The 24111-nt window shown below is 46.0% G+C and overlaps 1 protein-coding gene across 1 annotated transcript; it reads right to left on the reverse strand.

Annotated features, from left to right (window-relative positions):
• Positions 1-1575: 1575 nt before the first annotated feature.
• Positions 1576-23391, reverse strand: MSANTD1 (Myb/SANT DNA binding domain containing 1). Its single transcript, XM_068267218.1, has 3 exons — positions 22935-23391; positions 4758-5027; positions 1576-2804 (listed from the first exon to the last, which is right to left on the reverse strand). The coding sequence occupies exons 1-3, from the start codon at positions 23186-23188 to the stop codon at positions 2564-2566; spliced, it is 765 nt and encodes a 254-aa protein (XP_068123319.1). The 5' UTR covers positions 23189-23391; the 3' UTR covers positions 1576-2563.
• Positions 23392-24111: the final 720 nt, after the last annotated feature.

A 24111-nucleotide genomic window follows, 5' to 3' on the forward strand; every position in this document is an offset into this window, starting at 1 on the left:
CGTCACTTTGACTGAGGAATGTGATTGTGTGATACATTAGCAGTGAAATCATTCTTGTGTAGAAGTATCAGGCAAGGCTGTAAGCATCGGGCACCTATCTACAGCAGGGTGTGTGCTTCTTATCAAAGGATCATTTTTGCAACTTTTGCTATGTGATCATTGACAGGCAGTTTCTTCCAACCATTCTACTGTCTTTCAAAGTAGTGACCATATTGGTGGGTGGAGGCACCCCAAAATAAGAAAATAATTAAAAGCAGTTTAAAAAGGAAAAGTATAGTTGGCTTACCTCTCTTGTAGATATCAAAATAGCTACTGTAGTACGACTCAATGTTCTTTCAAAAGCTTATTGCACACAGTAAGGTCAGATGATAACGCGTTTCGCTCTTATTTCCTGCTTCTTCGGGCCAACTAGTAACCACCAAAATTGTGCCGATGGCCGGAGAGTAGTCAGACTCAAGTGCCTCAAGTCATATTGGCTATTTTTGAGATTGTCAGCAGAGGTAAGGCAACTATACCTCTCCTTTTTTAAACTGCTTTAATTATTTGATTGTTGCGGGCACCTTCACCCAACAATATTTTTGCAGGAGTTTGTATTGTTTTAGAGTATCTCTTGCTGTTAAGTTGGGACCTACCTAACTACCGGGAGTGCAGCCTTCTGAGGAGAACCCTGACAGGGGCGGGAAATTCTCCTCAAGCTTTATTGGAGGTTGCATAACTGCTGCAACCTGAACATTGTGTTACTCGCTTATTTCGTACACATTCTGGTGTTTTGACTTATTGTAGTATTGGAACCTGGTTTGTGTCCCCCTCGTGTTTTCTCGGTCCACAGATTCCCCGACTCCTTGGCCCACAGATTCCCCGACTCCTTGGCCCACAGATTCCCTGACTCCTTGGCCCACAGATTCCCTGACTCCTTGGCCCACAGATTCCCTGACTCCTTGGCCCACAGATTCCCTGACTCCTTGGCCCACAGATTCCCCGACTCCTTGGCCCACAGATTCCCCGACTCCTTGGCCCACAGATTCCCCGACTCCTTGGCCCACAGATTCCCCGACTCCTTGGCCCACAGATTCCCCGACTCCTTGGCCCACAGATTCTCTGACTCCTTGGCCCACATTCCTCCAGTACTGTAGAGACAATGGAAGTGGTGAACTGTAGGTAGCACCAGCTAGAGGGGAGTACTTAGGTTATGTGAGTTTCTTCTCTTCCCCCCTCCTAATTAGTATTTTCATATCCTCAAGTAAACTGCACTCCAGACCAAAGCTGATTTGGGTTTTGTGCCACTCCCCTCTGAGTGATGTACATTCTACCCACCTCCACTTTGCTGCCCCATAGGACAAGAGGAGGCGGGCAGAATTCATGCCACTTGGAGGAGGAGGCTGGTTCTGCAGCTCCTTTTGACGTGCCAGATGGTCAGATAGGAGCTGACTTACAAGAGGGGTTACTAAGGAGGATGGAGGGAAGGATATCACAGACACTGTAAGTACTCACCCCACTCTATGTAGCCACCTAGAGCTTGCCACTTTTGTGGTCAGCACAGGTTCTCTTTAATGATGGCGTTGCTATCTCTGAAACTCTTCACCAAGTTACTTTTCTCTGCATATTTTTTCACACTCACTCAATGCAAAGCACACATAAAGATACAAAGGCAGTGCAGAGAATTTGTTGCCCAAAACAGTCTTCACAGATTGTTCCAGGTGACAGTTTTGGAACGATTGTCTCTTGTTGTATAGCAAGTTTTATCAATCCTCCCCACGGTGCTCACATTGCTCAGTGAAGTATGCACATTTTCCTGGCAGCCATGATATCTTTCTGAGCCTCTTTCTGTTGGACTGATGGTTATTCTGATCCTGCAGCAATCAGGTGCGTTGACTCCATTGACTTCATGCTTTTTCCAGGTATGATTCAGAAACTATTGAAGCCAAATATTAGCTAAGAAACTGGCATTTGTAAGAAAGAAATAAAGATGGTGTCTTCTTATTTCAGGCTGGTTTCACACTGCCGACCTGCGGTTGCCGTGCGGTACGATCGGCTGATCGCAACGCCAAAAAAAGTATGGAAATTATTGTGGCAGTGCATGGTAATCTCCATCTTGGCTGCAAGCCAAGCAGGAAGTGAGGCTCTGTAGCATTCATTTCCTGTGGCCAATGTTCGAATGGCGCGGAAGTGTTTTGAAAAAATCCGTCGGCATTGCCTGTGCGGTGAAAACGTCACTTCTGCTGCATCTCATAAAAACAGGGTAACGCAATGCACCAGTGTGAAAGGGGCCTCAGGCTTTCAGTAACAGTATACATGCCGGGGCAAGAGTGAAAGTAACCAAGAACAATCCACTATATACTAGGTGGGGAAAAGTGATATAGTCTCTATATACAGAATTATCTGCTCATCAATGTCCTTCACATGTGGCCAGTCAGAGGTTCTCAGAAAGGAGTTATCTCGATGCCACCATACAATGAGAACCATTCATAGCACACTTATGAGAATATATGCCACAAGGACAGGAAGGAACGAGCTTCAGCTTATGTATAGTGAACTGTGGATGGACAATACTGTCTGTTTCCATCTAAGGTGCAGATTTGGAGACCATCTTCTCTAGCAGGTTCATCATCCTCTCCTGGAGCTGCAGGCTCTGCACTTGGATGATGTTCTGCTGGTCCAGAATCCGTCGCACTTCCCTGCATGTTTCCTCCATGGCCCGGCTCAGCCGCCTCTGTTCCTCCAGCATGTTCTCCATCAGCCTCAGCTTCCGCTTCTGAAAATTAGAGTTGTGCATCTTCCTCTTCTTCAAGGTCCTCTCACCCGTCCTGGGGTAGAAAACACAGGTAGAGATAGATGGACACAGTATAAGTCATCTGAATATAGGGTTCACAAAACTGGACCATTCTGCAACACAACAGATCATTGTGAATGGGGCCTACAGGTCTGTTGTGAAATGCCTCCTAATTCTGCACTTTTTCACCAAGGGATTCATTTACCAGCTTTCTTGCTGTCTACAATGAATCTTCACTGTGGTTCCTGTGACACAATTGTTAAGACCCAACAGCATCAGTAGTGACTGTGACTGTGAATGGACAAGAGATGGCAGTGACCTGTCTCTGCAAACTCCTGCTGTGCTCCCTGTGACTAAACCCTTATGAACTGGAACACCTTGGCCAGCACTGCCAGATGTCAGGAATTGGGATCCTCAGCAGTGTCAAACATCACTGCAGGCTTCTTTCATGAAGAACTGGGTCATCACTGCTGAACCTTCGCCTGCCCCCCCCCACCCCTTTTCAATGTCTCTTTAGGGATAACAGATGATTGCCAAGTGCGACTGGTGGCGCCATAGTATGGCTTGGCATTCCGACACTTTCCCCCCCTTACAACCTCCCCTTTCATAATCTGTATGAGTCAAAACCAATTCTGGGTACAACCCCAACCCCCCCAGCCGAGGGCTGTAATAACAGCGCAGGAGATTTGGGCACAGCTGGCGCCACCATAGACCGTAATAGGAATTACAGTTATAGCGGCGCTCAGTGAGTAACTTCGGCGACGTCAGAAGATGGAGCTGAAGTTACTTTTAAAAAGCAATAGCTGGCAGCCCAATTACATCATTCCCCACCATCCACGTGGACCTGGAGGGGGAATAGTAATTAACGCCGCCGGGACTTGTGCAGCAGCAGGATAAGCCATATACCGGGTGCATCCTGCGGCCAAGTCTCCCGGCAGCGATTTCATATGTATGCCCCACAGCCGCCTCACCCCTTCTTGAGTCCAGGAGCTCCCAGCTGAAAAGCACGAGGGCCTGCTGGAATACTGCGTCTTTTTCAAACTGAGCAATAACCATTGAGCACAGCTTTAAAGGGAACCTGAGGTGAGTGCGATATGGAGGCTGACAAATTAATTTCCTAATACCAGTTGCCTGACTGTCCTGCTGATCCCATTTTTTTAGTCATCGATCCTGAACAACTATCTAGATCAGATTTTCTGACTGAAGTCTGACTGGATTAGCTGCATGCTTGTTTCAGGTGTAACTCGGACACTACTGTTGTCAGAAAGTTCAGCCAGGTAACTGGTATTGTTAAAAAGGAAATAAATATGGCAGCTTCCATATCCCTCTCGCCTCAGGTTTCCTTTAACTGCATTTGCTTTGCAGATATGGGTATGGATGAGATGCTAATGATTCAGAGATGATGCAAATTTGATACAAATTGATGGAACTTGGAAATGGACCAATGAAATGCAGCAAATAAAAATTCATTGCTGGATAGAAAATTACGAAATTTCTTCTCACTGGCAACATTGAAAATAGATATTAAGTCTTCCCATGATATTTAAAGCTAGTATAGAGCCTTTGGGCGGAGTTGGAATGTATGTGTATCTATCCTGCTGACAATGCTGACCTTAGCAGAGGCGTATCTACAGGAGTGCACGTATGGCATGTGCCATGGGTGCTTCGTACTGGGGGCACTGCTCCATAGCATCCTTGACGTTCTCCATATAGATTCTAGTTTTTATCTGGGAGGCTTTCTACTGCCTGGTTACATTATTTAGGGGGACAAGCTGTCAAACTGTTATTTATAATATCTACAGGCTGACATTATTATCATACTTCATTTTTACAGGTCATGCTCCATATCAACTTGGACACAACCAATTCAACTGAGACTACACCTTACATTTTTTGGGACGTGACCCCTCACAGAGCACCAGCAAGAAAGTTACAGATTAGGCTACAGACTACGAATGGGTTTGTGTGAGAACACACAGCGACGTACCTCAGCTTGTAGGAGTGCAGGCTTGTTGTGGAACTCTCTGAATTGTCTTCCTGGAAGCAGCCTTCCTCATAGCTGAACTGGTTGTAGGGCAGGTAGAGGGGGGTAGATTTAGCAGATGGGGACTGGGAGGCTTCCGTCTGAGATGTGGACGGCCCAGGCTGTAACTTCCCATCCGTGGGCTCAGGCAGTTTAGACAGGATCCGGTCAATTGTCTTAAAGTATGGCCAATCAGGAGGGACAGATTCACCATCAGTCAGACATTTTAACTTCCTGGAAGAGACCATCATAATTGACTTCAGATGACAAAACATAGGCAGACTCCAGTCAAAAAAAAAGAAAAATGGTCTCCTAAAGCATATATTGTACACCCTAGGTTCTCAACGTGTGGTACGCGAACCCCAGGGAGTACTATTGATGGTTCTAGGTGGTACTCGGGCTTGATATATTTAAACAAGAATAACAAATGTAGTGTTTTAGAAAGTGATAAATCTTGTTTAAACAACACCACATTAGTATTTTAGCTAATTAAATGCAATACTAAATGCTTGCAGATTGTTTAGAACCAATTATCATGTACTACAATTAAATATATATTTGTCAAAGGGTACTTGTAATAATGTTACTATGCATACTATGTATTTACTATGCTAGTAAATACTTGGTGAGTACAGGGTTTTAAAAGGGGTACATACCAATACAATGTTGAGAAACACTGTTGTACACTATACCAAGCACTTTGTCCTAGCACAATAGTCAACATTTGGGTTGCTCTTATACATTAAGGCCTCTTTCACAATGCAGAATAACTCATTGCAATGAAAAATCAATGCCCCATTCACAGCGCACACGTTGTGTTGGTGACTAACGCTGCACGTTAAGTGAAAGTGCTGCATGCTGTGCGTTATACACGTTATTAGCTGCGTTGGACTGTTTGCACATGCTCAGTAATGACTTGAAAGCATACTTTTCATTGCCTGTATGCTCTACTGTATGCGACCATAACGGGGCATAAAGTTGTGTTGCGACTTTTTTTGGGCATTGCGTTGACTTTAACGTCGCAGCAAAACGCAACGTTCTACTGTGAAAGAGGCCTTATAATAGGAGGGAAATGGCACTGAAAGAGGAACTTTAGCCAAGGATTGAACTTCATCCCATTCAGTAGCCGATATCCCCTTTCTCAAGGGGGGGGAGCTTTTTCCAACTGCCAAGTAAGCCATATCTCCCTCTGTGCAAAGAATTCTCAGTAACGAATATTCCGTACAGATCACCTGACAGAACTAAAGATGTCACCACCAGTGATACATTTCAGAAAGTTAATCAGAGTGAGTAAAGATTTTACAATGGGCAAACACCAACTAAATTATCTATAAATGAATATTGTAAAAAATAAGCAATTTTATTCATTGTTATTTTCACTACAGTTCCTCTTTAATATGGGTACAGATTGAGGTTTCTGAGATTTTGCAGTTTATAGACGAAAACATCAGCACTATCTGAAACAGAGAATGAGGAGGAATGGAGAAAAGACTTCCGACATGGGCCTGGCCTCTACTCAAGAGGTCCATTTACTGCCTTCTGTACTAGCAACTGCTTAACCCCACGAGATCTGTGGCTACTAATCCGATCTAAAGTGAGAAAACATTCCTCAATCACCTGTGATGGTTGTCACGCAAACCTCTAACTTCTTATGTCCTGTGCCAACATGTGGGACAATATTACCCTCTGTAAAGACCAGCTCTCTCTCTTACACCATTACACCTGTTCTCTTACCTTACACCTGCTCTCTTACACCATTGTCCAATCATGACATTGCTCTCTTACACCATTGTCCAATCATGACATTGCTCTCTTACACCATTGTCCAATCATGGCATTGCTCTCTTACACCATTGTCCAATCATGGCATTGCTCTCTTACACCATTGTCCTATCATGACATTGCTCTCTTACACCATTGTCTCATCATGACATTGCTCTCTTACACCATTGTCCAATCATGGCATTGCTCTCTTAGACCATTGTCCTATCATGACATTGCTCTCTTACACCATTGTCCCATCATGACATTGCTCTCTTACACCATTGTTCCATCATGACATTGCTCTCTCACACCATTGTCCCATCATGACATTGCTCTCTTACACCATTGTCCCATCATGACATTGCTCTCTTACACCATTGTCCCATCACGACATTGCTCTCATACATCATTGTCCCATCATGACATTGCTCTCTTACACCATTGTCCCATCATGACATTGCTCTCTTACACCATTGTACCATCATGACATTGCTCTCTTACACCATTGTCCCATCATGACATTGCTCTCTTACACCATTGTCCCATCACGACATTGCTCTCATACACCATTGTTCCATCATGACATTGCTCTCTCACACCATTGTCCCATCATGACATTGCTCTCTTACACCATTGTCCCATCATGACATTGCTCTCTTACACCATTGTCCCATCACGACATTGCTCTCTTACACCATTGTCCCATCATGACATTGCTCTCATACACCATTGTCCCATCATGACATTGCTCTCTTACACCATTGTCCAATCATGGCATTGCTCTCTTAGACCATTGTCCTATCATGACATTGCTCTCTTACACCATTGTCCCATCATGACATTGCTCTCTTACACCATTGTTCCATCATGACATTGCTCTCTCACACCATTGTCCCATCATGACATTGCTCTCTTACACCATTGTCCCATCATGACATTGCTCTTGTACACCCTTGTCCCATCATGACATTGCTCTCTTACACCATTGTCCCATCATGACATTGCTCTTGTACACCCTTGTCCCATCATGACATTGGTCTCTCACACCATTGTCCCATCATGACATTGCTCTCTCACACCATTGTCCCATCATGACATTGCTCTGTTACACCATTGTCCCATCATGACATTGCTCTCTCACACCATTGTCCCATCATGACATTGCTCTCTTACACCATTGTCCCATCATGACATTGGTCTCTCACACCATTGTCCCATCATGACATTGTTCTCTCACACCATTGACCCATCATGACATTGCTCGCTTACACCATTGTCCCATCATGACATTGCTCTTGTACACCATTGACCCATCATGACATTGCTCTCTTACACCATTGTCCCATCATGATATTGCTATTGTACACCCTTGTCCCATCATGACATTGGTCTCTTACACCATTGTCCCATCATGACATTGCTCTCTTACACCATTGTCCCATCATGACATTGCTCTTGTACACCATTGTCTCATCATGACATTGCTCTCTTACACCATTGTTCCTTCATGACATTGCTCTCTTACATCATTGTCCCATCATGACATTGCTCTCTTACACCATTGTTCCTTCATGACATTGCTCTCTTACACCATTGTCTCATCATGACATTGCTCTCTTACACCATTGTCCCATCATGACATTGCTCTCTTATACCATTGTTCCATCATGACATTGCTCTCTTACACCATTGCCTCATCATGACATTGCTCTCTTACACCATTGTCCCATCATGACATTGCTCTCTTACACCATTGTCCCATCGTGACATTGCTCTCTTACACCATTGTCCCATCGTGACATTGCGCTCTTACACCATTGTCCCATCGTGACATTGCTCTCTTACACCATTGTCCCATTGTGACATTACGCACTTACACCATTGTCCCATCATGACATTGCTCTCTTACACCATTATCCCATCATGACATTGCTCTCTTACACCATTGTCCCATCATGACATTGCTCCCTTACACCATGTCCCATCATGACATTGGTCTCTTACACCATTGTCCAATCATGACATTGCTCTCTTACACCATTGTCCCTTCATGACATTGCTCTCTTACACCATTGTCCCATCATGACATTGCTCTCTTACACCATTGTTCCTTCATGACATAGCTCTCTTACACCATTGTCCCATCATGACATTGCTCTCTTACACCATTGTCCCATCATGACATTACTCTCTTACACCATTGTCCCATCATGACATTGCTCTCTTACACCATTGTCCCATCATGACATTGCTCTCTTACACCATTGTCCCATCATGACATTGCTCTCTTACACCATTGTCCCATCGTGACATTGCTCTCTTACACCATTGTCCCATCGTGACATTGCGCTCTTACACCATTGTCCCATCGTGACATTGCTCTCTTACACCATTGTCCCATCGTGACATTGCTCTCTTACACCATTGTCCCATCGTGACATTTCTCTCTTACACCATTGTCCCATCATGACATTGCTCTCTTACACCATTGTCCCATCATGACATTGCTCTCTTACACCATTATCCCATCATGACATTGCTCTCTTACACCATTATCCCATCATGACATTGCTCTTTTACACCATTGTCCCTTCATGACATTGCTCTCATACACCATTGTCCCATCATGACATTGCTCTCTTACACCATTGTCCCATCATGACATTGCTCTCTTCCAACATTATCCCATCATGACATTGCTCTCTTACACCATTGTCCCATCATGACATTGCTCCCTTACACCATTGTCCCATCATGACATTGCGCTCTTACACCATTGTCCAATCATGACATTGCTCTCTTACACCATTGTCCCATCATGACATTGCTCTCTTACACCATTGTCCCATCACGACATTGCTCTCATACACCATTGTCCCATCATGACATTGCTCTCTTACACCATTGTCCCATCATGACATTGCTCTCTTACACCATTGTACCATCATGACATTGCTCTCTTACACCATTGTCCCATCATGACATTGCTCTCTTACACCATTGTCCCATCACGACATTGCTCTCATACACCATTGTTCCATCATGACATTGCTCTCTCACACCATTGTCCCATCATGACATTGCTCTCTTACACCATTGTCCCATCATGACATTGCTCTCTTACACCATTGTCCCATCACGACATTGCTCTCTTACACCATTGTCCCATCATGACATTGCTCTCATACACCATTGTCCCATCATGACATTGCTCTCTTACACCATTGTCCAATCATGGCATTGCTCTCTTAGACCATTGTCCTATCATGACATTGCTCTCTTACACCATTGTCCCATCATGACATTGCTCTCTTACACCATTGTTCCATCATGACATTGCTCTCTCACACCATTGTCCCATCATGACATTGCTCTCTTACACCATTGTCCCATCATGACATTGCTCTTGTACACCCTTGTCCCATCATGACATTGCTCTCTTACACCATTGTCCCATCATGACATTGCTCTTGTACACCCTTGTCCCATCATGACATTGGTCTCTCACACCATTGTCCCATCATGACATTGCTCTCTCACACCATTGTCCCATCATGACATTGCTCTGTTACACCATTGTCCCATCATGACATTGCTCTCTCACACCATTGTCCCATCATGACATTGCTCTCTTACACCATTGTCCCATCATGACATTGGTCTCTCACACCATTGTCCCATCATGACATTGTTCTCTCACACCATTGACCCATCATGACATTGCTCGCTTACACCATTGTCCCATCATGACATTGCTCTTGTACACCATTGACCCATCATGACATTGCTCTCTTACACCATTGTCCCATCATGATATTGCTATTGTACACCCTTGTCCCATCATGACATTGGTCTCTTACACCATTGTCCCATCATGACATTGCTCTCTTACACCATTGTCCCATCATGACATTGCTCTTGTACACCATTGTCTCATCATGACATTGCTCTCTTACACCATTGTTCCTTCATGACATTGCTCTCTTACATCATTGTCCCATCATGACATTGCTCTCTTACACCATTGTTCCTTCATGACATTGCTCTCTTACACCATTGTCTCATCATGACATTGCTCTCTTACACCATTGTCCCATCATGACATTGCTCTCTTATACCATTGTCCCATCATGACATTGCTCTCTTACACCATTGCCTCATCATGACATTGCTCTCTTACACCATTGTCCCATCATGACATTGCTCTCTTACACCATTGTCCCATCGTGACATTGCTCTCTTACACCATTGTCCCATCGTGACATTGCGCTCTTACACCATTGTCCCATCATGACATTGCTCTCTTACACCATTGTCCCATCATGACATTGCTCTCTTACACCATTGTACCATCATGACATTGCTCTCTTACACCATTGTCCCATCATGACATTGCTCTCTTACACCATTGTCCCATCACGACATTGCTCTCATACACCATTGTTCCATCATGACATTGCTCTCTCACACCATTGTCCCATCATGACATTGCTCTCTTACACCATTGTCCCATCATGACATTGCTCTCTTACACCATTGTCCCATCACGACATTGCTCTCTTACACCATTGTCCCATCATGACATTGCTCTCATACACCATTGTCCCATCATGACATTGCTCTCTTACACCATTGTCCAATCATGGCATTGCTCTCTTAGACCATTGTCCTATCATGACATTGCTCTCTTACACCATTGTCCCATCATGACATTGCTCTCTTACACCATTGTTCCATCATGACATTGCTCTCTCACACCATTGTCCCATCATGACATTGCTCTCTTACACCATTGTCCCATCATGACATTGCTCTTGTACACCCTTGTCCCATCATGACATTGCTCTCTTACACCATTGTCCCATCATGACATTGCTCTTGTACACCCTTGTCCCATCATGACATTGGTCTCTCACACCATTGTCCCATCATGACATTGCTCTCTCACACCATTGTCCCATCATGACATTGCTCTGTTACACCATTGTCCCATCATGACATTGCTCTCTCACACCATTGTCCCATCATGACATTGCTCTCTTACACCATTGTCCCATCATGACATTGGTCTCTCACACCATTGTCCCATCATGACATTGTTCTCTCACACCATTGACCCATCATGACATTGCTCGCTTACACCATTGTCCCATCATGACATTGCTCTTGTACACCATTAACCCATCATGACATTGCTCTCTTACACCATTGTCCCATCATGACATTGCTCTTGTACACCATTGTCTCATCATGACATTGCTCTCTTACACCATTGTTCCTTCATGACATTGCTCTCTTACATCATTGTCCCATCATGACATTGCTCTCTTACACCATTGTTCCTTCATGACATTGCTCTCTTACACCATTGTCTCATCATGACATTGCTCTCTTACACCATTGTCCCATCATGACATTGCTCTCTTATACCATTGTCCCATCATGACATTGCTCTCTTACACCATTGCCTCATCATGACATTGCTCTCTTACACCATTGTCCCATCATGACATTGCTCTCTTACACCATTGTCCCATCGTGACATTGCTCTCTTACACCATTGTCCCATCGTGACATTGCGCTCTTACACCATTGTCCCATCATGACATTGCTCTCTTACACCATTGTTCCTTCATGACATAGCTCTCTTACACCATTGTCCCATCATGACATTGCTCTCTTACACCATTGTCCCATCATGACATTACTCTCTTACACCATTGTCCCATCATGACATTGCTCTCTTACACCATTGTCCCATCATGACATTGCTCTCTTACACCATTGTCCCATCATGACATTGCTCTCTTACACCATTGTCCCATCGTGACATTGCTCTCTTACACCATTGTCCCATCGTGACATTGCGCTCTTACACCATTGTCCCATCGTGACATTGCTCTCTTACACCATTGTCCCATCGTGACATTGCTCTCTTACACCATTGTCCCATCGTGACATTTCTCTCTTACACCATTGTCCCATCATGACATTGCTCTCTTACACCATTGTCCCATCATGACATTGCTCTCTTACACCATTATCCCATCATGACATTGCTCTCTTACACCATTATCCCATCATGACATTGCTCTTTTACACCATTGTCCCTTCATGACATTGCTCTCATACACCATTGTCCCATCATGACATTGCTCTCTTACACCATTGTCCCATCATGACATTGCTCTCTTCCAACATTATCCCATCATGACATTGCTCTCTTACACCATTGTCCCATCATGACATTGCTCCCTTACACCATTGTCCCATCATGACATTGCGCTCTTACACCATTGTCCAATCATGACATTGCTCTCTTACACCATTGTCCCATCACGACATTGCTCTCATACACCATTGTCCCATCATGACATTGCTCTCTTACACCATTGTCCCATCATGACATTGGTCTCTCACACCATTGTCTTATCATGACATTGGTCTCTCACACCATTGTCCCATCACGACATTGCTCTCATACACCATTGTCCCATCATGACATTGCCCTCTTCCAACATTATCCCATTATGACATTGCTCTCTTACACCATTCTCTCATCATGACATTGCTCTCTTATACCATTGTCCCATCATGACATTGCTCTCTTCCAACATTATCCCATTATGACATTGCTCTCTTACAACATTCTCTCATCCTGACATTGCTCTCTTACACCATTGTCTCATCATGACATTGCTCTCTTACACCATTGTCCCATTATGACATTGCTCTCTTACACCATTGTCTCATCATGACATTGCTCTCTTACACCATTGTCCCATCATGACATTTCTCTCTTACACCATTGTCCCATTATGACATTGCTCTCTTACACCATTGTCCCATCATGACACTGCTCTCTTACACCATTGTCCCATCATGACATTGCTCTCTTACACCATTGTCCCATCATGACATTGCTCTCTTACACCATTGTCCCATCATGACATTGCTCTCTTACACCATTGTCTCATCAGCCGTAAACCCACTGTCTTGACCATCACACTGGGTACTGGAGTTAGCCCTTGCTTCAACACAAAAATAGAGAATCCAAAATGGACTGCATGATTTTGTACTGGACTAGTTCACCAGTGTTCAGGTTCCCGGTTAGAATTTAGAATTGGTCATCCCTACTCTACCTACACCAGTCACCAAGCAAGCAAACACTTCATGCTCTTGAATTGAGTTAAGCTGAAGCAATTTCCGACTCTGCCTTTAGGCAAAAGGAACCCAGGCATGCACATAAATCAGTCTCATGTCTCCAGGGAGTGACAAACTGCACCACTCACACCATAAAATAAATGGGCTGGGCTGGCATAAAGGCAAGAGAGCTGCAGCCTGACCACAATGACTGCTAATGAACCATGCTCATCCTGCCAGTACTTAAAGGGAAACGTCAGCCTAAACAAACATACTGTCATTAAGTTACATTAGTTATGTTAAATAAAATAGATAGGTAATATAATCTCTTACCCACCCTGTTTTAAAAGAACATGCACATGTTTGTAATTTCATGAGGGCAGCCATTTTTTTGGTTGAAAGGAGGTGACAGGGAGCATGAGACACAGTTCCAACTGTCCTGTGTCCTAATCACACCTTTCAGCTGCGCGCGCTAGGCTTCAAATCTCAAATTAAAATTTTTTTTTTACACCAAAACAGCAGAATGAGAACAACAACATAAGAAATGCCATTATGTTTTGCATTAGGGGGAAAATGCCCGGGCAGTTTTCTTCTGTGCAGCTAAAAATGAGGCTTGGGTAAGGAAAAGAAAGTTCTGATGCTGTGAAACTGTTAAAGAAACACCAAGCCTTTTCAGTGCTGCTGAGTAGATTTTTAGTCTGGAGGCTCACTTTAAAGGAGTTGTCAGCCATAAAATGCTGCCCCCTGAGATACTTACCCGGGGCTTTCTCCAGCCCCTTGGAGCTGTCCATGTCCCGCGCTGCATCTACGCTCACAGCCACTGGTGCAGAGGTCGAACTTCAGGTCGTCCTTACTGCACCTGCGCCGCTGACAGTTGTACACCGCGAACAACGTGTGCTTGATTGACAGCGGCACTCGCGCAGGCGCACTCCAGGAGGTCGGCTTCTGCATCGGCTGGATCCCTAGGATGGCGGCTGCGAGTAAAGATGCGGCATGGGACATGTCGGCTGCAAGGGGCTGGAGGAAGCCCCCTGTAAGTATATCAGGGGGCAGCATTTTATGGCTGACAACTCCATTAACCATTTGAGCACCTGCAGTCTCTGGCCCTTAGGGCCACCTAGGGGCCAGAGACTGCTGGTACAAAAATTGGGCTCACCGACGTCATGCCCCACAGACCAGTCACTCTTACTGTTTGCACTATGTTTGTCACTATTTCATTGGCTCCTGACCCTGTGACTGCTGTGAGCCAATGAGCTGAAGTTGCGGTTGAGGTGGTATCTGGAACCTGTCAGGAGGAGATAGATTGTGGAGAGATTTGTAGACCAACGCTGGGGGCTTGATGTGGATCCTTTGGTTATTTGGCAGGCAATGAAGAACTTGGCAGAGAGAAGCAGCAGTTGAGGAGTGAGAGGAGAGGTGGAGCAGTTGAGTAGCACGATTTATTATGGATTGGAAGTATGCTAGTCTGTAGTCGGTAGGCCACAAATGAAGGTGGTACAGTAATCGAAGCAGGTTCTTATGAAGGCATTTTAGTAGTGTCCTGTGTGAAGAAGGGCCATATGTAAGATATGTAATGGGTCAGTTCCAACACATGACAGGGCCTAAACAAGGCTGAGCAACTAATCCTAACAAACTCCCCACAATGTAAAATATGTGAACTGGCTGCCCAGTATGCGTAATACTCCTGTGACTTGGTTACTGTATCATTGTTAGAGAACAATCAGATATGTGTGCACTTAACCTTTAAATAGGCTCGCTAGAGTATATAAACAAAGCGCTCCAGAGAGCTGAAGGAAGCAAAAAGGAAAAAAGAATTATATTTAGAAAAAGCTGCAGGAGGACACAAATGAGCAGGCCAGTAATGTATTGTCATATGAGGGTGGGACCCATCTTACATATCAAGCAGTGTGAAGATTCTGGAATTCCGTTTTCTTTTATGTCATTACTACTACATTTCACTGAAAGGAAACCTGAAGGGAAAAAGTGTCCAAAATGGGTACTAACAGGACCTCAGTAGAGGAAGGCCACTCGATCCAAAGGCTTCCTTCATCCCTCTCTTCGGCCTTGTTCACATTGTGTTCCGTTCGCATGTCTGTCTGCGTTGGTTTTTTTTTTTTGAGGCATATTTTTTTCTGATTTCCGGCACTTGGGTAGGCGATTTGTTTTTGTGCTTAGCGGTTTCCTAAGCGTTTTTATCCGAGCAGTTTTGTAATTCAATCCCTGACGCAAGTCAGGAAGTGAACTCTTTGACCCGGAAGAGAAAAAATACAATGTATTTATTTTTAACAACGTAAGCGCAATAGCCTTAATGTGCGTTTTTGAACGCGTTTGCCGATTTTCCTATACCTTCCACTGAGGCGGACTCGCCCCGAAAATGGAACACGCACCGCTTTCCTAGCCGCACCGCGCACGACCCGCGCTGATATGAGCCTTCTCATAGAGATTCATTGGCCCCGCTGTCGGGGGGGGGGGGGTGAAAAACAAAGCCGAAAACGCCTGCAGTGTGAACGAGCCCTTCCTCCCTGTTGCAGCGATGGCCCCTCCGAACCTCTTTGACAAGGGCCATTTCAAAGAGCGCCTGTGGCCACACGCCCGTCCATGAATGAAAGCAGCTGCACTGCACAGATACAGGACGCCTCGCTCCTCCACAATAGCACAGAGCTTTTGGAGCTCACAGTAAAAAGCAGAGCCAGAGCAGCACCATGCCTCAGTGCAGGCACAAGGCTTCCTACGCCTTTGCAGTATAGCCATGCCAGAGCCGGGACAAGGTCCTCCAGCAACCAAGACTGAGACACCAAAGTGCAACCCTCCATCCCTCCCACTCCAGCTGTCACACACTGATTGCTATTAGACTAGGAGGCGCCTTAGGGACCCCAACACCTTAAAGGGGTCCTGTGGCCCTTTTTCTGATTGCAATTTAAATGAATTGATATGTTCCTTTTTCTTTTTTACCAATTGTGTTGAAAAAGCTGTGCTGTCTCTCTCCAGCTCCTTTCTAATTATTCGTCTTGTTAGACGAATATTGTGCTGCAGGAAGAGGCAGACTAACAGCAGCTGTTCCTCCCTGCTTTTCTCTCCCCCTGCTGTCACGTCTTCAGGAGTCATCACTGACCTTTGTGCATGCTCCAGACAGCAGGGGGAGGGAAAGACAAGGAGGAACAGCTGCTGTTAGTCTGCCTCTTCCTGCAGCACAATATTCGTCTAACAAGAATAATAATAAAGGAGCTGGAGAGAGACAGTGCAGCTTTTTCAACACAAGAGAGGTGAAAAAAAAGGATTTGAACTTATTAAAGGAACATATCAATTCAAGTCACTACCATGTATCCCCTTTTATTATATCTCTCTGCTTCAAACACAATAGGGGAATGATAGCTTAGTGAGTTGTGCGCCCCCTCCTACCCTGTGCCCTGAGGCTGGAGCCTCTCTCGCCTCTGCCTCGGCCCGGCCTTAGCTCGTTCACAGATAGGAGCACAGCTGCAAAGATCCAGAAGATCTCGGCGACCAGTGGTGGTCTAGAGGAGATCGTGGGAAGGTTCTGGAGAGGACTACTGAGGTACCTACCTAACATGCCACTGGGTGGCCGAGGTAGATGCGCCCGTGAGCATGCAGACAGACTGAAGGAGAGTTCTGGTTGGACACTGCAGGGGAACTATTCACTTGGGGGAGGGGGGCCTGTCAGCAAGCTCTGTGGCCCTGGGCAGTTTCCCAGCCTGCCTCTATGGAAGCCCCGATTGCAATGTGCATAGCACTATGTAATATGTTGGAGTTTAAATTGTGGTGGTGGTGATGATGAATTAGATGAAGCCAAAACTTTATTTTAGTTAGGAAGAGAGTGCAAAAGTGCTGAAGCCTTCCTTTGTCATGCTTTTATTTCTGTGTGTGTCCCTGTCAGGTGGATTTCTCCCCACTTTCTGTTCTCAGGAATTATGTTGGCAGAACAGGAAGGCAGGTAAATATTCTCAACAAGCAGCAAATCTAACCGATATTCTAACAGCTACAATAGAGAGAAATGTTTTATTGGCGAGCTTTTACTGTCTTCCTGTGCTCTGCTTCTCTGATAATGGGAGATGTGGTAAGCTGAACTTCCCCCAGCAGTAACTCTGACAATGAACCGAAGGCCCCTTTCACACTTAATAAGATGGTCTCAGTTATAACTGAAAGAAAACTGATTGTCAAAGTAAGGGCCCGTTTCCACTTGTATAGTAATGCGAATGCGGCTACCTCGCCGCTTCGCATCACTTCCGCATCTCCCTGATGCAGAAGTGTATTGGAGGCGATGGGACACGGGTGCGTAGCCGCATCTCACCGCTTCTAGTGGAAACAGGCCCTAATGCCCATGTTTTCCTATGGCACAGCTCCCACTATACGATTTTTAACTGAACCCCCCCCCCCCCCCCGTTTCTAGCTAGGGGGTATTGGTTGCCGTGTGGTTGCTGAATGCAGATGCTGGGTGCCATGTGGATTCTGGGTGTAAGTACTGAGTGTCATGTGGGTTCTGGCTATGGGTGGGTATCAAGTGTCATGCTGGTGTTGATTGCAAATACTTAGTGCCATGTAAGATCTGGGTGCATGTACTGGATGTCATGTGGGTGCTGGGTGCAGAGCCGGGACAAGGTCCTCCAGCACCCAAGGCTGAGACACCAAAGTGCGCCCCTCCATCCCTGCCACCCCAGCCGTCACACACTGATTGCTATTAGACTAAGAGGCGCCACAGGGCCCACAACCTCCCCAACACCTTAATATCTAGTTATCTGGCTTGCAGTCACTGCCATGTATCCCCTTTTCTTATTTCTTTCTGCTTCAAACACAATTAGGAATGACAGCTGAATGAATTCTGCGCCCCCTCCTACACTGCGCCCTGAGGCTGGAGCCTCTCCAGCCTATGCCTCGGCCCGGCCCTGGCTGGGTGCAGGTACCGGGTGTGACATGGGTGTGAATACTTGGTGCCATGCCTGTACTGGGTTCTGACTATGGGTGGGGTTTGGGAGTCACATGGGTTTTGAATGCAGATACTTTGGGTGCTGGAACTGGTTACGTGGGTGGTTGGTGGTGCAGATAGTGGGGGTCATGTGGAGGTTGTGTGCAGGTGTGAGTACTGGGTGCAATGTCAGGTTTGGGTGCAGGTACTTGGTGTCATGTGAGTGTGAGTGTCACGGACGGTTGCGGGGCCGCAGGCGCGTCCTGTAACCGCCCGTGAAGAAAAAGCGATCGCACTCGATTCCCTGCATCGATTGCGCTTCAGATCGATAGAATCTGGGTTGATTGTGTAGGAGGTCTGCAGTCTGTTCTCAGCAGAGAGAGAGCACCAGCCTAAATGCTGGATGGCTCTTTTGATATGCTAATGAGCCTGAGCCTAATCTGCCCCGGAGAGTCCCTGGCTTCAAGCTGTGCTGATGGCCCATCCATCAGGTATAAGGTGACAAGCACCATGGCAGAAGCAATCTAGTTGGGGGGAAAACCAGACCCGCTGGCTCCCTCCCAGCAGGGGAGGTGACACCTAGCTGGCTGCCCCAAACTTCAAAGAGCCTTTGCCTGGGAATAACCTGAGTCTCATAGCATATCCATAACTTCCCAGATCTGTCATATTTCTGGGGTTCCTGAGATGGCAGCTTCGCCAAACGTGGGGAAAGTGTAGCATGAGCCCCGGTGCTGGTTCTGAGGAAGTTTCAGAACATTCTGAGGTAAGGACTGCCAGTTAGGCAGTTTGAAAGTGCCCTGATGATACCACAGGGGTCCCACCCCTCATATCTGGTATCAGGGCGCTGGGTAAATCGAGACAGACCTGAAAATGTTAATAAATCTGCCCTGACCTGTACGGTTCTGTGAGATAGAGCCCATATATGGGTAGATATGATTTCTAGTCCCCAGGACAAGGGGAGGGCTCATCATCTTCTAAGGGGGTGTGTGGCTCCCCGCCCTCACTCCCTCCTACTGAATCAGGGGCATAAGAATGGCAGAGGAGCCAAACTCAGTGTCCTCCACTCTGAAAACATCTTGAACTCATCGGTGCCAGCTTGAGGCTATGCTGGCATCCACCTGGTCTGAACTCTGATTGAAACCCAGAACTCTGTTTTTCCCACAAAAAGGACATCTTTCCAGGAACTAAGTATTTTTCTCCCTTCTTTTAATTTTTATACTGGCTATTACTGTTTTAATAATTGTTGATTTTAATAATTGTCTGTATATATTAATTATTTATATTGCGTGAATAAACGACTTTCTCCAAGTCATTCACTGTCCGCTACCCTGCTTATCAGCACACACAGAACTGATCCCGGGTCTCTGAAGATACGCTACTGTTTGTTTGTTGTTGGCTAGACAGAATACCGTGTGTTTAACCATTTTATTCGCAGGACTAGTCAGTCAGTTAGTGGGCTCCACGGTCCCATGGTAACCACGGTGGTGGCAGTTTACTCTGAACCAGTGGGTGAAGTTGTAATCACCTGTGTCTCACAGGCTCCCTTCTGAGTTGTCTGCGGCTAATTCTTAACGGTTCCTGCGCATTGACTGCGACCAGAGTTCGCACGATCTGTGCGCTGGCACCGTTTAGAAGGCTAAGTGCGGTCAGCCACTAGGGCTCCTGTGACAGTGAGTACTGGGTGCAAGCTATGGGGGTGAAGGGTGGATGTTGGGAGAAGTAGAGGTCAGTGTGGGTGCTGCAGGAAGGGGAAGTTATTGGGAGTGCTGGGGGAGGGAGAGGTCAGTTTAGGTGCTGGAGGTGGTCACAATGGGTGCTGCTGGGGACAGGAAGGTTGCTACTGAAGTGTCCCGGATGGGGAGGAGCTTCCTGTGGGTGTGGGTGGGGCTCCCCATGGGAAGGGGCGGAGCTTATCACAGCTGGAGACGGAGCTTCGTTTTACAGCCGAAGGGGCTTTTTTATGGGAATAAAAGGGGGGAGGAGGGTTGCTTGAGCACCCAGAGACCCTCCCCCGCAAGTGTCTGCATTGTGATCCCAAAATGGTAATTGTTGGCTGAATGGACATCCGGTGTTTAAAACAATACAACAACTACATGCTTCTGCCTTAGTGTGCAATGTGACATTTCCCCTCCGTTGTGTTGCTAGCCTATCCCCTCCATTGTGTTGCAACGCCCTAGTGTCTGAAGCCTGGAACAAGCAGTCAGGTTTGACGTTCTAACCCATTAGGATTCCTGCCTGCATGATTGTTCCAGGGGTGCCACACACACCCTGCTGAGACCAAAACAATGGCAGCACAAGCTGGTAACTGGCATTTTTCAAAAGGGAATAAAGATGGCTGCCTCCATGTTCCGCTCAATTAGACTAGGTTCACAGTGGGAGTTGCTTTACCTGTGACAGCAGGAATGCAAGGCAATGGAATGGAAAAATGGCACCGCATGTTATTTGCATGTTGCAGACAGTGAAGCATATCGTCCATGAAGAGTAGTATGCTTCACTGTTACTGTCAATGTGCAAGTTTTACAGTAACACACTGCATGCCGTGCATTAGGATGCCACGGGCCCTTATACCACACTGCACCTGCTGCACTATGAACATTGCATCTGTGGTGCATTGCAATGCATATGTTGTACTGCACCACAGCACATCACTGTGAATGCACCCTAAAGGTTCTCCTTAACCTCCTGAGCGCTTAGGAGGTTTTGTTAGCTTGTGCCCCCAGGATTAATTAATTTGATCACATGGCTGTAAAAGCTTTAGCTAGCACTAGGCTAGCTAGTAAAGGTGTCCGGCACCCCCCGATCGCCTGCGATCCCCCCGTTTATACATTACCCAGCCTGGATCCAGTGATCGGCGCAGCCTCCCCGCAGAGCTCTGGTCTTCTCTATGGGGAGGATCGCACATGACGTCATGCGCAAACCTGATCCTTCCCATAGAGAGACCGGAGCTGTGCAGGGAGGCTGCGCGATCGCTGGATCCAGGCTGGGTAATGTATAAACGGGGGGATCGCAGGCGATCGGGGGATTCCGGACACCTGTACTAGCTAGCTTAGTGCTAGCTAAAGCTTTTAAAGCCATGTGAGCAAATTAATTAATTCAGGGGGACTCCTGAGGACAGAGAGCGGTATGCCCGACACAGTATCAGGCATACCGCTAAGGAGGTTAAACTTAAACATAATTAAGGGCCTGTTTAACTGCAGTTTCAATGATCACACCTCACTGTGTGTAGTGGAAATGGGCCCTAAAGCCCAAATCTATACGCAAAGCTAATGATGTGATCTGACAGCATAGTGCAGGTGTTACCTTCCCGTGCCAGATTACACTTCTGCAGCTAAACATCATGGTCTAAAAATGTGGTCATGTGAACTAAAACAGCCCAAATAAAAAAGCAGCAAAGCACACGTGAAGGGAGAATGATATGGAGGCTGCCATATTTATTTCCATTTAAACAATACCAGTTGCCTGGCAGTCCTGATGGTCTTTCATTCATCAGTAATGTCTGAATCACACACCTGAAACAAGCATGTGTCAAATGCAGTCAGAGACTTCAGTCTGAAATACCTGATCTGCATGCTTGCTCGGGGTCTAAAGCCTGGATACCCACATCCAATTCTGATTGGCCAATCATCAGGCAATTATACCTCTTCCATTGTAGTATGAGAACTTACTTACTTAGGCCTGGTGCACACCAAAAAACGCTAGCAGATCCGCAAAATGCTAGCAGATTTTGAAACGCTTTTTCTTATTTTTCTGTAGCGTTTCAGCTAGCGTTTTGCGGTTTTGGGAAGCGTTTTTGGTGTAGTAGATTTCATATATTGTTACAGTAAAGCTGTTACTGAACAGCTACTGTAACAAAAAACGCCTGTCAAACCGCTCTGAAGTGCCGTTTTTCAGAGCGGTTTGCGTTTTTCCTATACTTAACATTGAGGCAGAAACGCCTCTGCAATCCAAAATCTGCAGCAGCCCGGGAGTATGCGTTTCTGCAAAACGCCTCCCGCTCTGGTGTGCACCAGCCCATTGAAATACATTACCCTAGCGGATCCGCACCCGCAAGCGGATCGCAAAACACAGCCGAACCGCTCTGGTGTGCACTAGGCCTTACTGAGGGTTCCAAAGCCAGTACAAAATATACCTAATCTCCCAGAATGCTCTGGGGGGGGGGGGGAGGGGAGAATTGTGCATACAGCGTAGGGTAAACATTACTGGTACATCACTGCATTCTACTATATGTCACTACAGTGCCTCTTTAATCCCAGTTAGAGAAGATTGCAGTTAACTGTCAGTTGCAAGGTTAATGACACACAGAAGACGTAACTTACCTGTACTGGAACGTCATGTTAGTGATCTTGATCTTAATCTCCTCGCCATGTCGGTGCTCGCCGGTCATCTCGAATAGCTTGTTGGCCATGCGCTCGTAAACTTTGGCGTTGCGCTTAGTTTGCTTCAGCTCCTCGAAGAATTCTTCCCAGACCAGCATGAGCCCCCTCATCTCTGCATCTGTCCAATTGCGCGCCCGCCTGTGCTTCTCACTCTGCGAGGAAAGCAGGTAGGCTGGCATCTCGGCTGCAGCCATTGCCCACCAAAGACTGCTGAGAGGGGATTTAAAAGAGCAGCCAGCCCAGGGCACCTTTTAAGTTGAGACCCCTTCCTCGCCTGGCCAGCCCTGTGCCCGTGGCAGAGCTGAAGCCTTTGAATGACAAGAGAGCATAGGAAACCCTTTTGCAAACAGCTTGAAGCCTGAGAGCATAAAATGGGGCCTACATCTGACAGGCTGGAATTTAGTTAAAAGCTTTTAAACAGGAAAACGTCATTTTGATGTCACGTTCCCATAGCAACAGAGCAACTGCATAAGCTACAACAACAAAAACCTTTTAACTGAAAGCCAAATAATCAGGACAAAGTTGACAGGCCTTCAATATTAAAGCTTTTAAACACTTCAGGAGAAAAAAAAAAAAGAAAAAGGTTGAGCAGTGAAAGCTCTGCACAGTCTTTGGGGTCAGGCTTCTAGAGGAAGCTTTTAAGTTGTTCTTTATTGCAATTTTTTCCAGTGAGAGAAAGAGAGAGGGAGAGAGAGAAAGGGAGGAAGACCAAACACACAAAGAAATCTCTCCAGTCAGAATGTTAATTAAAGCCTGCATTCCTGGGATATGCTGCATAGCTAAATGTATTCCAGAGGTTTATTTTATACCAGTGTTATATGGGCAGCGCAGTCAGCATCACGTGACGTAAATGGACGGCCTTGCTCACCGCAGTGCTAGTTCATTACAACCCACACAACTGAAGTGAGAAGAATATGGAAGGCTGCCATATTTATTTACATTTAAACAATACCAGTTGCCTGGCAGCCCTGCTGATCTATTTGTCTGCAGCAGTGTCTGAATCACACCAGAAACAAGCATGCAGCTAATCTTGTCAGATCAGACAATGTCAGAAACACCCGATTTGCTGCATGCTGGTTTAGGGGCTATGGCTAAAAGTATTAGAGGCAGAGGATCA

Source organism: Hyperolius riggenbachi, chromosome 1, assembly GCF_040937935.1.
Source record: "Hyperolius riggenbachi isolate aHypRig1 chromosome 1, aHypRig1.pri, whole genome shotgun sequence".
In the NCBI taxonomy this organism is placed as follows: Eukaryota; Metazoa; Chordata; class Amphibia; order Anura; family Hyperoliidae; genus Hyperolius; species Hyperolius riggenbachi.